The sequence below is a fragment of the Podarcis vaucheri genome (genome assembly GCF_965113315.1).
Source record: "Podarcis vaucheri genome assembly, chromosome: 16".
Lineage (NCBI taxonomy): Eukaryota > Metazoa > Chordata > Lepidosauria > Squamata > Lacertidae > Podarcis > Podarcis vaucheri.
In genome coordinates, this window is record NC_138754.1 from 30,543,107 (window position 1) to 30,560,308 (window position 17,202).

General features: G+C 46.0%; 1 protein-coding gene across 1 annotated transcript in view; it reads right to left on the reverse strand.

Annotated features, from left to right (window-relative positions):
- The window catches only part of PPIL2 (peptidylprolyl isomerase like 2), a 73,958-nt gene that overhangs the window by 25,093 nt on the left and 31,663 nt on the right, over positions 1-17,202 (reverse strand). The window contains exons 11-14 of the mRNA XM_082203301.1: positions 15,690-15,765; positions 14,251-14,360; positions 5,525-5,614; positions 3,400-3,433 (exon numbers count right to left, since the gene is read on the reverse strand). Of these exons, the coding sequence (XP_082059427.1) occupies positions 3,400-3,433; positions 5,525-5,614; positions 14,251-14,360; positions 15,690-15,765 (310 nt within the window). The remainder of the gene's footprint in view (positions 1-3,399; positions 3,434-5,524; positions 5,615-14,250; positions 14,361-15,689; positions 15,766-17,202) is intronic.

Here is a 17,202-nt window from a genome sequence, read left to right on the forward strand (position 1 = left end):
CTCGTAACACAAAGCGCACTTTCGCTAATGGTGCCTCCCACTGCTGCCTCGCGACTTCCACTTGCATCCCAGGGCAAAGTTCACAACAAGGGGCATCTACTTCCAGGTTAGCGGAGCTCGTAACCTGCAGAGTTCACAAGGAGGACGGTATGTAACACGAGGTTCCACTGTATATATTTAATCCGCAACTGAAAGCACACTAAAGTTGTAAGTTCTTTAAACTGTAAAAGAGAGTGTCTTGCGTAGTTTTTAAAGGGGGAGCAGGGAGAGAACGAAAGGGTCAAATGACCCAGGGCTGTCTTCCGCATACTCTGCAAATGGGAACTACAGTCTAATTTCCCACACTTTCCACAAGTCTCTCGGTCTCTGCTTCTGCCAGCTGATAACCGCAGCAATAACTGAAACCCGACCCCTCAGTGAAATTGTAGAGGGGGGGCGGGTAGGGAGGCTGGTAATCTGTGCGCAATCACAGGAACAGGATCCGTGGCAGCACAGAGCAGCCTTCCCTGTACCGGTCGAGAGGGAGATTGCTCTCTTTGTGTCTGTGATTTAGCCACACGGCTCTGAAGCATGCAATAAGAGTGACTCCCCCTAATTCACTCTGAATGATGGTGGCTGCTGGGAAGAGCTCCTTTCCAGAATCGCTTAAGCGGCGGCTTTGCAAAAGTTGCTACGAGCTCTGAGGGAGGGAACTCTGAGGCCCGCTGAGCCAGCAGGCATACTCAAGTCGAATTCAAGGGAAGTGAGCGGAGATGGAAGCAAGATGGAAACGTTGCCCTCAGTGTGAAGATAACTTATCTTCTTCTTTTTAAACAAAAGAAGAAGAATGAATCAAGTAAAGTCCCCTTCTGGGCGTTTTATTGGCACTTGCAGTTCGGTTCCCTGCAATTCCTACTACGAGGATTTACAGTTTCCCCCCTCAGATGCTACTTGTGTCACTGCCCCAAACCAGGGGCCAAACATTTAAAGCACTATTACACCACTTCAAAAAGTCATGGCTTCCCCCCAGAGAATTCTGGGGGCTATAATTGCTTAAGGCTGCCATACCAGAGGTACAATTCCCATAGTGGTTTAAAATTCAACCCCTTTTCACAGAGAACTACGAAGCCACAACTGTTTAAAGTGGTGCCACAGTGCTTTGTGTGTGCAGGCCCAGGAAAGACAGAATCACAGACTTGTACAGCTGGAAGGGCCACAAGGGTCGTCCAGTCCAACCCCTGCAATCCAGAAAACTTTCATCCAACATGGGGCTCGAACCCATGAGCCTGGGATTAAGAGTCTCATGCTCTACCGACTGAGCTACCCAGCCTCATATGCAGTGTGCTACTCCAAAAGTAAGGGACGCAGGTGGCGCTGTGGCTTAAACCACAAAGACTAGGGCTTGCCGATCAGAAGGTGAGCGGTTCAAACGGGTGAGCTCCCGTTGTTCAGTCCCAGCTCCTGCCAACCTAGCAGTTCAAAAGCACATCAAAGTGCAAGTAGATAAATAGGTACTGCTCTGGCGGGAAGGTAAACCGCGTTTCCGTGCACTGCTCTGGTTCGCCAGAAGCGGCTTAGTCATGCTGGCCACATGACCTGGGAGCTGTACGCCGGCTCCCTTGGCCAATAAAGCAAGATGGGCGCCGCAACCCCAGAGTCATCCGCGACTGGACCTAATGGTCAGGGGTCCCTTTACCTTTTACGCTAAAAGTAGCCTCAGACTGGAGACTGATCTACCACCTGCTCCTTCCCACATGGATCTGTTGGCACCAGAGCCTGCATCTGAATCCCTAGGAGGCACTTCAGCCAGCAGACTCCGACTGGATCGTAGACCCTTTGGGGAAAGAAGGACTGAGCGCTTGACCACACGATGGGCTTTAAAAGACATGTCAGAAAGCACCTGGTCCAAAGAGGTGAGTGGGGAGGCTGAATTTTGCCCACAGGACCCCCCAAGCCAGTGAACTAATCAGACAAGTCTTCAGCTTGAAGAAGAAGAAGAGGAGTTTGGATTTGATATCCCGCCTTTCACTCCCCTTCAGGAGTCTCAAAGCGGCTAACAATCTCCTTTCCCTTCCTCCCCCACAACAAACTGTGAGGTGAGTGGGGCTGAGAGACTTCAAAGAAGTGTGACTGGCCCAAGGTCAGCCAGCAGCTGCATGTGGAGGAGCGGAGACGCGAACCCGGTTCCCCAGATTACGAGACTACCGCTCTTAACCACTACAGCACACTTGCTTTATTACATGCCCTGCAAATGTTTGGGTTGGACTAGATCCCTTGGGGGTCCCTTCCAACCCTATAGTTCTTTGATCTGCTATCTGCGAAAGAACTGTGGGCGACCTGGAAGCATGCAAAGCATCTAGCAAGTCTAACGAGACAGATATTTGACGGCTCTTGCTTGGATGCCTCCGGAGTCACTGATACTAAGAGATAGGACGGGTCAGCTGGGTTCAGGAGAGTACCCTTGAGAACAGTTCCCCACTTCATTCACGGGGCATCTGCCTTTAGTCTATGCTGTTCTTGACCGCCTTTCAAGGTGTCCATACCAGCAAAGAAAGCAAGGGCAGATCTGGGGGGTGGGCAGGAAGATGCGGGGGGGGGGGAGTATATGAGGAACAAGAAAACTTTTGTTCTTAACTTCATGAAGCGATCGAGGCACTAATAGCAAGATTGAACTTGGATGGAACTGGCCATTCTTGAGCCAGGAGCAATTCCACAAACATCTCTTTCATTCTGAACATAACAAAGGCCTTGCTTGAAGCCAAAGCATCTCTCTCCGCCCCCCGCCCCCATTCTGCACTTCTCAAAATGACTTACTCTGGAGTGGGTTGTGGGGAGGCAATGCAGCTAATGCACAGCAAACAATTTAAGAACTGCAGGCAATTTGGGTGAGGTCTGTGGCTCAGAGAGCTGCTGCCAGTCAGTGTTGGTGCTGAGCTAGAACGACCAATGACGTATCTCGGTATTTCGTTCACAATTAATTCAAGGCATGCGAATCATTACAATTAACCTGAAAACAAATCACATTTCCATTTCCTAAAATCCCAGAGGAAACAAGCTTTAACATTCTATAATGTAACCACTTGGGTTGTCAATAAAGCAAAGGGCCATCAAGGAATTCCAATTAGTCCCGTTCAGCTTAATGCTTCCGTTCCAATAACCGAAAAATTCACCAAGCACACTTATCCTGCCAATTTGCTTTACCTAAAATAGTCTATCCCCTCCCCTTTCATAAATGGTGGGCATAAAAATATAAACAGTACGCTGAGCCTTGCACCCTGAAGTGTTGACTGTGAACAGAAGGGGTAAGCAGGCAGCCTGTTGCAACCACTGGCTTAAGGGGTTTCCAGCTTTAAAAGATGGGATTTATTTCAAATCATGAGCGACCCAACTGCAGGTAAGGAATCAACCCAGTTTGCTTACCTGTTCCTGTTCCTGTTGGATCCCCTCCTTGGATCTGTGGAATCAAAAGATATAGAAGGTTTAGGGTGGGAAGAGGTGGGGAGAATGGATGCAGATGGAATAATTGGGTGCCAAGAAGGCAGAGGCTCTGCTGATGGGCAGACCCTGAGTCAAGGAGCTAGATTACTTGCTGTGGATAGGATCAAGTGTGCAGTCTGGGGGTACCCTGTATTCAGCTCTGTCATTGGTTGGCCACCATGAGAACAGGATCCTGAGCTAGGTGGGCCACTGGCCTGATCCAGCAGGCACTTCTTATGTTCTAATGCAGCTGACTTTTAGAAGACATCTGAAGGCAGTCCTGTTTAGGGGAGTTTTTATTGTCTGATGTTTTATCGTGTTTTTAACACAGTGGCACCTCGGAAGTCGAACGTAATCTGTTCCGGAAGGACGTTTGACTTCCGAAACGTCTGATTTCCAAGGTGCGGCTTCTGATTGGCTCTTGCAAATAGGAAGAGCCAATTGGAAGCTGCTTGTCTGCCACGTCGGATGTTCGGCTTCCAAAAAACGTTTGAAAACCGGAACACGTACTTCCGGGTTTTTGATGTTCAGGAGCCAAAACGTTCAGCAACAGAGATGATTGAAAACTGAGGTTTGACTGTGTTCTATTGGGAGCCGTCCAGAGTGGCTGGGGAAGCCCAGCCAGATGGGCAGGGTTTAAATAATAAATATGTTGTTGTTGTTGTTGTTGTTGTTGTTATACTATCAAGGAAATGGGACCCTTGTTTCCTCTCTTGTCTACGCTCTAGTTATCCCCACAACAGAACCAATGGACAATGTGTGGGTTGTGTGGAACTGACAGTGGCGTAGCGTGGGTTGTCAGCACCCGGGGCAAGGCAAGTAATTTGCGCCCCCTAACCCGTGGATTTGCGCCCCTTAACCCTAACCCCCAGATGTTGCGCCCGGTGCAGCCGGGCCCCCCTGCACCCCCCACGCTACGCCACTGGGAACTGATGAATATGCAGTGGCAATTTCATGTGCTAAAAGGTGATTACTGCTATATCTATATCCCTCCATTCCTCCAAGGAGCTCAAGGTGGCAGACATTGCTCTCCCCTTCTCCATTTCTCTTCTCCTCGCAGAAACCCTGGGAGGTAGAGGTTAGGCTGAGAGATAGAGACCGGCCCGAGGTGAGCCCAGAGAGTGGAGATTCGAAACCTGGTCTTTGGGGTCCTGGTCTGGCACTCTAAGCACCAAGTCCCTTAGAGTAATGCAGTTCAGGGATGACACAAGACCTACCCACTCTGGAAGAATGGCAGATGAAGGTGATGGACTATATGACATTGGCTGAAATGACTGGCAGAATCCGTGACCAGGGGAAAGAGACGGCGGAAGAAGATTGGAAGAAATTTAAAATCTATCTTAAGAAATATTATAAAATTGATGAATGTTAAAATGTTGAGGTTCTTTAGAAAGATAAGGAGATTACAGCGATAAAAGATCAAGTTAAAGAAAAGAATAATGAAGGAATATATTTGATAAGATTAAATTTAGGATTTGCTGAAACAATTTTGAAATTTTGGATGCAGAAAGGGGAGGTTTGGGGGAGTCCGAGAAGTGAGGTTTATGAAAAAAAGGATATGAAATTATACATGTTTGTCTGTCTTTTTATTTGTTTGTATTGTGTATAAAAAATTGTAAAACCAATAAAAATTTTATTAAAAAAAAATAGAGTAATGCAATTCAGAGTCTGGCCTTTCATATCGCCCAGTGAACCCAAGTATCAAATGTCACAAGCCATGGAGTCTGAATGAAAACTGAGCGATGACAACATTCTTCCTTTCTGAGTGCTTGGAAACGGCTGATGACAGCCTGACTTATTCAACGCAGGTTGCTAGGCAATCAGATGTTGCTCTTACTCCAGAAAAGCGATCTTGTTCTCAAGGAATATTCTCTTTCTATTAACGTCAGCCTTATTTTTTTGTCTGTGGCAAATTCTAGCCCAGAAGGAGATTTGGAAAAAACACAAAACACACACAAAACCCCCACAAAGAGTGAAAATTAATGCCTCTTGACATAACTATAGTTTTCTGCTCTGGTCACAAAACACTGGAGATAAAAAAGCTTTATCCCCCACTCCCAATACTCACCACAAAATTACGAATTGATCTGTGAAAAATAGTCCCGTCGTAGTAATTTTTCTTGCACAGTTTAATGAAGTTTTCACAGGTTTTAGGAGTCTGGAAAATAATAAAAAAGCATTAGGCAGTTGTAATTAAAGAATGTCTTTCACACAGTCAAAACAATGATTATGTGTTTCCATTCTTCTTTTTAACACCCATTGTATCACACACACAATGACGCATTACCTGGCTGGAATTGTTCCGGTCTAATTTACCAAGCGAAACAATATTTCTACGCAGGTCTCAACGTATTCCTCCCCCCCAACAATATTGTAGACTATTTCCCATCAAACTAGAGCTAACATGTCCCTGTTCTTTATTCCCTCCTGCCAGCTTTCTATTTTACCATTTCAACAGCAATTTCTTTTCGGACGAAGTTGTACTAAACCTAGGCAAACTGCAATTCAGATGAACTCATGAACTGCACCTGATGTTTCCCCTCCTGGAACTTTAAGAACCAAAGACAAGTCCTGCTGGGTCAAATCAAAGGCCCATCTAGTATAGTAATCTGTTCTCAAAGTAGTCTCTACTAGACGCCGCTGGGAATCCCCAAACCGGGACGTTGAGTGCAATAGCACCCTACTTCCTGATCTTCCACAGCAATAGAATTCAGAGGCATAGTACCACTGATCTTGCTAAATTCAATAGGCCTGTAGGAAAAGAGGCAATCTTTCAAATATTTGTATGGTGGTAGATTCAAGTTTGGGAGAAAAGCAATGACAAACCTAGACAGCATCTTAAAAAGCAGAGACATCACTTTGTCAACAAAGGTCCGTATAGTAAAAGCTATGGTTTTCCCAGTAGTGATGTATGGAAGTGAGAGCTGGACCATAAAGAAGGCTGATCGCCAAAGAATTGATGCTTTTGAATTATGGTGCTGGAGGAGACTCTTGAGAGTCCCATGGACTGCAAGAAGATCAGACCTCTCCATTCTGAAGGAAATCAGCCCTGAGTGCTCACTGGAAGGACAGATCCTGAAGCTGAGGCTCCAATACTTTGGCCACCTCATGAGAAGAGAAGACTTCCTGGAAAAGACCCTGATGTTGGGAAAGATGGAAGGCACAAAGAAAAGGGGACGACAGAGGACGAAATGGTTGGAGAGTGTTATTGAAGCTACCAGCATGAGTTTGACCAAACTGTGGGAGGCAGTGGAAGACAGGAGTGCCTGGCGTGCTCTGGTCCAGGGGGTCACGAAGAGTCGGACACGACTAAATGACTGAACAACCTTTTAAAAAATTACAGAAGTTCATAGAGGATATCAATGGCTGCTGGTCTTTATGGCTGTATTATTTCCTCCAGGATCAGAGTTGCCATGTCTCTGAATACAACTCACTGGGAAACAACAACAGAAGATGGGCAATTGGGCTTCCTGGAGGCATCCAACTGGCTACAGTGGAAAACGCGTCTCTGGATCCGACAGGCCTCTGGTCTGATCCAGCGGGGGGTTCTTTGTACATTCTTACGAGCACAACTAACTGTCTAACTGGATGACTCTGTTTTTAAGTGGTGAATGATGGCATAGTTGAAAGGGCAGATAAAGCAAGTATGTTCATTTTTGTCTGTGAATCAAAAAGAAAATAAGCAGCTTTTAGCAATAGCTGGTGCACAGCCTGTGATTCTTTTTTAAAAAAGTAGCAACACAGTTGGGGCAATAAACACATTTTGCAATGGCTCTCTTAAAAGGCAAGGAGGGGAGGAATTAAATTAGCTCGAAGTCGAAGTGCCTGTGAGAATACAAAGTCCCACTTCAGCATTCTAGAAACCAATAACAAAACCTACCAGAGGTTGATAAGAGACAAATTGCTTCTTTACTTTGGAACTATTTTGTGGGCTGCAGCTTGGTAAATGAGGACAACCACTTCCCTGCAATTCCCCCCCCCCCTGTAAAAAGCTATCAGTGCGTTCCCATGGCCACTGCGTGCATCGCCCGAGGCAGACAATGCTCGGGCAAGCAAGTGGTTTCTTAGCAACCTTATCAGAACGAAGCGCGGTTAGAAACCAGCCCAGGTTTCTTTTCCCTGTCGGAAAGAGAAGCCAATTCCATCCTTCCAGCAGGTACAGAAGTGACACCTTCATTCCTTAATTACGTAACAATCTTATGCTCTGAATCTTTCCTTTACTTTCTTTCAAAGCAACAACAACAACAACCCAGCTGTCACTATATAATTGGACCCCACCTCAGAGGGTCCATAAGGAAGGAGACAGTTTTGGTAGGGGGGTCCCGAGTCATTTAGGACTTTAAAGGTGTTATAACAAGCACCTTGAATGAGGCCCACAAATGAACTGAGAGCGGTTTTAAAACGGGGTTGCATGAGATCTAAACGGAACCCCGGCCAGGACCCTGGTTGCTGCTTTTTGAACCAGCTGAAGTTTTTGAAGTCACCTTCAAGGGCACCCCATAGAAAAAGTGCATTGCAATAATCCAGTCTGGGAATTAGCAGAGCATGGAGTACTGTGGTCAAATAATCTTTGTCCAAGAGGGGTCATAACTGGTTGAATTCAGGAGCACCCCTAAGCTGTGAACCTGCTCCTTTCAGTGCAACCCCACCCAATGGCTCTTAGTGATGGTGTCTATGTCACTCGCTGGAAATCACAGGTGAGGAGAGCGCTGCTGCACTCACGACCTGTCTACAGGCTTCCTGTAGGCATCAGGTTGGCCACTGTGAGAATAGAACGCTGGACTACATGGGCCTTTGGCTTGAGCCTGCTGCACGGCTTTTCTTATGTTCTTCTATACCATCTTTCTAAACCTCTAACTATTGATATCCTAGCTATTTCTCACTTATACAGTCATGCTCAAGCAATGACATCTGAATCTTTAGGTATGAATCAAGACAAGCACATGTACCTTACTGATGCGCCAACCAGGGATATCCCGTTCTTATATCAATGGCATTTATTTTCCACATTTTATTATTATTGTTTTTTAAAGTGTTTATTAATTTTCCAATAAGAATATCTAATTAACATATCAAATCAAATCAAATTTTCCACATTTTATTATTTATTAATAAAGTAGTATCTTAGCTTCTAATCCAACAGATGCCGATATTAAGCCATGATCATCAGCCCACCTGTCAGTCCTTATTCCTGCTACCTTTAATCAACCAACCAACCAACCAATAAACTAATTATAGCCTGTAGCCTCATAAAAATACAGCCGTGTGGAATGCAACATGATAAACAGCAACAATGCAATAAAATCAACAAAAGCATCAATCAATAAAGATTGGTTGGCAATAATGAAACCCTCATTTCAAAGGTCTGTTTGAATACAGTTTTCAGAAGAGGTTCAAAAACAGGCAGGGATAATTCCTGTTAAACCTCTACTGGCAGGGACTTCCACATGGCAGGCTTGCCACGCTACAGAGGAAGGGTGTGGAACATCGAGTTTAGGTTCCATCTAGGTCTACTCTACTGTGTGTGTTATAATCTTCAGTGTTCCCCTATGTTTGTTGTTTTAATTTAAAAAACTCAGTGCAAGAAAGAAGACTAGGGCAAAACATCTCCCTGATGTGCTGGTTTTTTGTTTGTGCAAATGTTTCTTTTTTAAAAAAGTAAATGGGAGCATTAAAAAAAAAAGACCTTCCCCACCCACTGGTTGAAGTGGTACAGTCAATTCTTGCCACCTTGATCTACTACTATCGTTCTACTGCGCATGTGCAGGCCAGGAGTGCTTCATCAACTCTCAGGGGTCAAAAGAGAGTGCTATGCTCACACCTGTGTTATCACATCGCCACCATCATCAACACTGCGATGGATTTTTACATCTCTTGGATTTCAAATGGCTTTAAGCTGCTTTGGGAGCCAATCTTAACGGAAAAGCATGCGCAAGTCAATTAAACAGGCAAGCCTCGCTTGCAGCCAGAAGGCTGCTCGAGCCAGACAAAATCCATGTATTCGCAGACATGCCAAGTCTACTGATTTTAGCATTTTCACAAGCCGACTACTGACGTGCCTGCCTCTCTGCAGCCCCGCTGCTTTTTTATCGGTTGCCGGGGCTTTCAAAGGCAGAATGTGCCAGCAGTTCAGTCATTAGACCTAGAGCTTTGTTATCGCTGTGCGCCTGGGGGGGCCCTCTCCCCACCCCCTCACTTTCTCCAAGGGGATATTTTCAATCAATTCTGCCCAGCCAGCTGTCAGATACTGTGAGATACTGCAAAACCTTTGGACGTCAAAGATGGGGGGGGGGGTGCTTCAGGACTTGGGGGGGGGCGCCTTTCGGCACTACCCAGTCACTGCTCTTCTTCTGTTAGTTACAAGCAGAATTGGAACTGACACTTGGCTGACACGGCTCGTATTCTGACCAGTCAGGGTTTCCCAAACTTCTGAGTTCGTTGACCCCTTGATGAGCTTATAAAAGTTACCATCAACCCCAACCTGAATTCTTAGGATGCTGTTGGACTCCAGTTCCCATCAGTCCCAGTCAGCATGGCCAGTGGAGGGCAATGCCTGGAGGGCCACAGGCTCCGCTTCCCTGACATTAAGGGCCCACACTTGCTTTACAAGTAGGGGTCAGAAACCTCCTCCATCCCAAGCGCCACATTCCCTTCTGGGTATAACCTTCTGGGAGAGCAGGAACATGCCAGTGTGGGCGGGGCCAGAAACAAAAGAGGGCAGAGCCATGGATGCAAATTTTGACTCGAGTTTCTACATACAATACTCTCACACAGTGTTAGACACTCAAGAAATATAAACTAGGAGACAAATGGCTCTTTAAGCCAAGGCTACAGTCCCCAGACCCCTTCATGGATCACTGCCTTGCCGTGGCGAAGGGGCTAGAATAACTCAGAGAAGCTATGAACTATGCCATGCAGGGCACCCAAGATGAACAGGTCATAGTGGAGAGTTTTGACCAAACGTGATCCACCTGGAGGAGGAACCGGCAAGCCACTCCAGTATCCCTGCCAAGAAAACTCCATGGACAAAGACAACAGGCATAAAAAGCAATGACAAACCTAGACAGCATCTTAAAAAGTAGAGATATCACCTTGCCAACAAAGGTCCGTATAGTAAAAGCTATGGTTTTCCCAGTAGTGATGTATGGAAGTGAAAGCTGGACCATAAAGAAGGCTGATCGCCAAAGAATTGATTCTTTTGAATTTTGGTGCTGGAGGAGACTCTTGAGTGTCCCACAGACTGCAAGAAGATCAGACCTCTCCATTCTGAAGGAAATCAGCCCTGAGTGCTCACTGGAAGGACAGATCCTGAAGCTGAGGCTCCAATACTTTGGCCACTTCATAAGAAGAGAAGACTCCCTGGAAAAGACCCTGATGTTGGGAAAGATGGAGGCACAAGAAGAAGGGGACGACAGTGGATGAGATGATTGGATAGTGTTGTTGAAGCTACCAGCATGAGTTTGACCAAACTGCGGGAGGCAGTGGAAGACAGAAGTGCCTGGCGTGCTTTGGTTCATGGGGTCACGAAGAGTCAGACATGACTAAACGACTAAACAACAACACAGTCACCAAAACGGTAATATCCAGTTGCCAGTTTGGGGGCAAGGCAGGTAAAATACAGCTGATAGAATTCTACAGGATGTGGCATTAGCGTGTAAAAACAGTCAAGATCCAACGATCTCCAGATGGTTGCAAGTGGTCAAAAGCCAGGTGCATAATGTGCCTGACACCTGACTAATTTTGAACACTGCTCACACACCCCTCTTGATCCTCCATCTAAGCAAACAAGAGGCATGGTCAGAGTTGAAGGACCCATTCCAGCCAAGAAAATATATTCCAGGAGGGCATGAAGTGGAGCCAGAAGGGAGTGTGTAGCCTGGGAAAGCCCTAAGGGCCACACAGGGAGACTTTGAGGGCCACATTTGACCTTCAGGTCTGAGATTTGCCACCCCTCCTTTGAGTGCTCACTGTAAAACAGAACATTTTTTCCACACCCACGAGCCGTGTCTGCTTCTCTCAACTGTCCTAGTTTCTCCTCCCCTCGAGATGCTCCATTGGCCCCAAAAAGACATCCTTCAGCAACACCTAACACTTCTTGGCTCATGAATACTTCACAAGTACAGGCCAGGCTCTTCTGTGTAGGCAAAAGGCTGCTTAAAATCTGGCCAGATTTCAACACTATAAAGGCGTGATAACAAGGCCAATAAAAGCTCTCAAGAATGCCATCCTGGAGGACTCTCTGTACAATGACAGCATGGGGATGGACTTGCTTCCCAGGAAATTTAGACCACCACCTGTCCTGCCAAGAACAGAAGCGGCCAGAGAACCAGTACAGCAACCCCTCAACTTACATGCATTTGACTCCCACGATTTAAGCGTAACCCTTGAAACCAACCCCCTGTGTAAGATGACAGATGACAGATGACTGTACGACTGTACAGTACCTTGGAAGTCAAACGGAATCCGTTCCGGAAGTCCGTTCGACTTCCAAAACGTTTGGAAACCAAGGTGCGGCTTTTGATTGGCTGCAGGAAGCTCCTGTGGCCAATCGGAAGCCGCATCAGAGGTTCAGGTTCCAAAGAACGTTTGAAAACCAGAACATTCACTTCCGGGTTTGCGGCGTTCGGGAGCCAAAATGTTCGAGTCGCAAGGCGTTCATCAACCAAGGTACAACTGTATCTGCATTGTGAAGCCCAGCTAAATAAATGAGGCCCCATCTGCACTACACATTTAAAGCAGTATCAAACCACTTTAATCATTCATGGCTTCCGCCAAAGAATCCTGTGAAACATAGTTTGCTACGGGTGCTGAGAGTCATGAGGAGGCTCCTCCTGCTGCCAGCTCACATAGTTACCCTTCCCAGAGCGGTTTAACAGCCAGCCCCTCTTCTCAGGGGAACTCTGGGAACTGTAGATCCGAGAGGGGAATGGCAGCCTCCCGACAACTCTCAGGACCCTTAACGAACGACACTATTTGAGTGGGAAGCCATGTCTTTTCAAAGCAGTATGATGCTGCTTTAAATGCATAGTGCAGATGGTGCCTTACTCAAAACATAGACTGTTCATTCTGGTGCTGTTCCAAATAACTAATACCCTAGTATCCTTTGGCTTTCATCCTCTGCTTTCAATGTGACTCAGCGAATAAAGAGAAAAACTGGTCAGCGTTAAAAACACTTGATGAAGGCTCCTGAGAACCACCCCAGCACAATGTGGTTCCAAAATGTTTGCATCACCCTGCCACATAGCTGACGACTCATCACGTGCTGAGTCGATACCACACAGGCCACCTGCCGCTTGCATCCATCTGGGAGAAAACCACAAAGATGGGTGGCTGGAGAAAAAACTGTCCCAAAACCTCATTGCTGCTCCCTCTCATTTCTCCCTGGAGAGGCCCTTCTGGAAACTCATGGAATATTACCACTCTCCCCACTGCTGTTTTACAGTGGTTCTACTGTATTATATTTGCATCGGCCTTTTAAATATTTCTTTTGTTTTTTGGACTACTTAAATTATACTGAGTTTTTTCAGTGTAAATAATGGCAGGCAGATTCCCCCATTAGGCCCACTTCCATTCCCTTTTTAAAGTCTCCCTGGGTTCTCACTGCAGGTAAGGCAGCCAGTAAATGGTAAAAAAATGTTCTAGAGCACATCCAGATGATTCATATTTAATTTGTATTTGATTTTTATGCATAAACTAAAAAAACAAAAGCGGAAATTAACACCCCTGCAAGAAAACCTGTGTGTGTGTGTTTATGTCACACACACACACACACACACACATATATACATTTATGTATGTATACATGGATGTGTATGTATATATAAATATACAAATACTGCATACACAATTATATCTCCAACAGTACATAATCATAATTCACGCATTCCAAATTTCCAAGCAAACTTCAGGAAGCTGTCAAAGAAGGCCTGCACTGGTAGCCTATATAATAAAATCCCACTATGTAGCCTGAAAAAGTTACCCATTAGCATGAATTGCCATCAGCATACGGTAATTTGGATAGCAAACTCTATAGATCAGAGAAGGGAACCTTTTCGCCTCGGCAGGTCAGATCTGCCTTGCAGGCCAAATTTAACAGGTGGGTGGTGTTGGAATGATGCCAGGTGACTGAGTGCTCTGAAGTTCTGGAGGACTTATAAAGATCCCGGGGCAATGTCTTAAAACTGCTGAGGCTTTGTCTCTAATGTCCAACAGCTGATGGGCAGCAGAGTCTCAGACGGCTTTCCCTTCCCAATTCACAGTTGGGAGTGCACTTTAAGGCTCTCAATTGTGCACTGGCAGGCATGTCTCTCTACCCGCCCAACACTAGATGAGCCTCTGGCCTGATCCACAGGCTTTTCTCATGTTCTTATGACACCACATATGACGTAGGGCAGGGGGGTGAGGTTTGGGAGTAATGTCCTCACGGGTTAAATTTGTTTCACAGGCCGAAAGTTCCCCACCTATGCTGTAGATCAGTGTTTCCGAAACTTAGGTCTCCAGCGACTTACAGACTACAATTCCCATCATCCCTGACCACGTGTCTTGCTAGCTATGGATGATGGGAGTTGTAGTCCAAAAAACAAACAGAAACAAAACAAACCACAGATGGGAGATCCAAGTTTGGCAAACACTGCAGTAAGTCTGACATCCTTCTCTGTTCATTCACAAATGCAAAACCTTGATAACGCAGCAATGAAAAGCAATGGCACGGCCCATTTTATTATTAGTTATTTTTACCAGTCTGTGACAGTGTAATAATAGCATTTGTGATGGCATAATCAAACAGCCACGTACCATGTCGCAGTGCAATTCCAGGTTGAGATCCCCTTTGTTGGTGTGAAGTCGCACGTAGCCCTTCTTCTTCTTCAAGTACTGGTATCGCACCGTGTCGTCATCAATGGCAGCTGCTCGACGAAGCAAACGGTGAAATTATTAGCACTTGTTAAATGTGTCTCAGTCATCGGTGACGATAACAATGAGTAAGACGCAACCTGCTACAGGGAACATCTTCACCCTCCACCTTTCAAAGGTCACTTGAAATTAGTCCTGCGCCCCTGTGCTTCTGGAGGCCAAGCAATGTGACTTGAGCTCAGAAGGGTCAGATAACCTTCCATGCGAAACGTCATTGTCGCCCGCTAAAATTAAGGGAATTAAGCCGCAGCTTGCCATGCATATTAAACGGCAGGCTTAACAGCGTTTTCAGAACAACCCGTCCTTTTATCATCTCCCCAATGACCTATGAAACTTTCCCCCCAGGCAGTAATACATTAAAAAAAAAGTGTAGGTCACAGAATCATAGATTTGTGGAGCTGGAAGGGACCCCAAGGGTCATCCATCCCAACCCCTGCAATGAAGGAATCTCGACTAAAGCATCAGTGACAGATGGCCATCCAGCCTCTGCTCTCCAAGGAAGCAGAGTCCACAGCCTCCCAAGGGGGACCATTCCACTGTCAAACAGCTCTTACTGCCAGAAAGTTCTTCCTAAAGTTTAGTTAGAATCTCCTTCCTAGGAACCTGAAGCCAGTGGTTCGAGTCCTACCCTCCAGAGCAGGTGAAAACAAGCTTGTTCTCTCTTCCACGTGACAGCCCTTGAGATATTTGAAGATAGCTCCCTCTCAGTCTCCTGAGCCACTGTGGCATAGTGGTTAAGAGCGGTAGTCTCGTAATCTGGTGAACTGGGTTCGATTCCCCGCTCCTCCACATGCAGCTGCTGAGTGACCTTGGGCCAGTCACACTTCTCTGAAGTCTCTCAGCCCCACTCACCTCACAGAGTGTTTGTTGTGGGGGAGGAAGGGAAAGGGGAATGTTAGCCGCTTTGAGACTCCTTAGGGTAGTGATAAAGCGGGATATCAAATCCAAACTCCTCTTCTTCTTCTTCTTCCTCCTCCTCCTCTTTTCCAAGCTAAACATACCCAGCTCCTTTCCCCATAAGGCTAGGTTTCTAGGTCATCTGAGGAACTTTTAGAAGAGGAAAGGGCAGCCCTACAATGTACCTTCTGCCTGGTGATATTATTTTTAAAGTGGAAACCGAACCTGGGATTTTCTACATGAAAAAGCATGTGATTTGCTTTGTCACTAACGTTGTGCATTCATTTGCAGCTGCTTGTAGGGTTTTCCTACAAGAGGTGCGGGTTGTGTAGAGGGATGCCTCACCCCCCCCCCGCTACCTTGCCACAATGGGAAAGGGGTGTGAGAGAGAAGAGGACAAGCCCCGCCGCCCTGCATGATGCTACCTGCTTCGTGCATCGTTTCAGGTGCCATGGCGGTGGACGTGAATGAGGCACTCACTCTGCCTGTGGAATAGTGAGCCTGTTGAAACAAACAAAATTACGTAATTCAAGATGCTTCTGTCTGGCCTTCCTTTTCAAAACAAAGACAGCTAACCATCACATGTGCGGTGATACAAAATCTTCCCACCTGCCCACACAGAATAATAATTTTAAAATGGCAACTGTTTAGCATATACAGTGGTACCCTGGTTCTCAAAATGCCTTGGTACTCAAACAACTTAGAACTCAAACACTGCAAACCTGGAAGTAAGTGTTCTGGTTTGTGAACTTTTTTCGGAAGCCAAATGTGCTCTGTTTTGAGTGTTAGGCTTCCAATTTGAGTGCCACGCTTCTGTTTTGAGTGTTACACTGGGGTCTGTCTGTTTTTGCTATTTATTTTGGGTTTTTGTGACTATGTGGAACCCAGTTCATCTACTGATTGATTGATTGTGTGACTGCAGTACATTGTTTATTGCTTTCATTTTATGGATCAATGGTCTCGTTAGATAGTAAAATTCATGTTAAATTGCTGTTTTAGGGGTTGTTTTTAAAAGTCTGGAACAGCTTAATCCATTTTGCATTACTTTCTATGGGAAAGCGCACCTTGGTTTTGGAACGCTTTGGTTTTGGAACGGACTTCCGGAACGGATTAAGTTTGAGAACCAAGGCACCACTGTACCAACAAACGTGTAAAAATCACACCACAAGAATTAATTTCACTATTGGGGAAGGGCGTCATTTCATCATTTAAAATCCACACTGTGCACCTCCAAACACATTTCTGCTAAGTTGGGCAAAAGGAGCAGGATGTTGCAGATTTGGTTGATGCAAATCTACTACAGGCAGTGACCGATTTGCACAAGGGTTACCTTTTGGACCCTCGAGCACAACAGTGGGACCCCTTTTTGTGATGTCTTCAGGTCACTTCCAGGTTTGGCATGACGCTTGTCTGCACAGTCACACACATATCAGACATGCTTAAAACAGCCGCTGCCTGTACTTGCTTGCATCTTGGGGTTATATACAGCGTTGCTCATGCAGCACACTTCGGGTTGTGCGACAAAACTCCCTCCTCCTTTTCCCTGCATACCCTCAAAATCTGCTCCAGAGGATTGGGAGACCGTCCCGAGCAGACTTCTTTGGGGGGTGCAGGGGAGAGGAGAGGAAGGTGACATCCCATTGGACACAGCCCAATGTGTGTGATCCTACACAAGATGTACTGCGGACTGGCACTATTTCTTTTCAAGCCGCAATAATATAATCAGCAACACTCGGATCAAGCCACAGAATCTGCATTCCAGACCGACAGAAAAACCAGGACCCCATCGCTGTGAAGCAATGACATACGGCAATCCTGTGCCACAACACTTCCCACCATAAACCAGGAGCCGTTGGATCCTCCAGATGTCTTTTGAGTTACAGTTGTGTAACTGAGCTGAAATTCTAATTATTTTTATAGGCAATTCTCATGACTCTC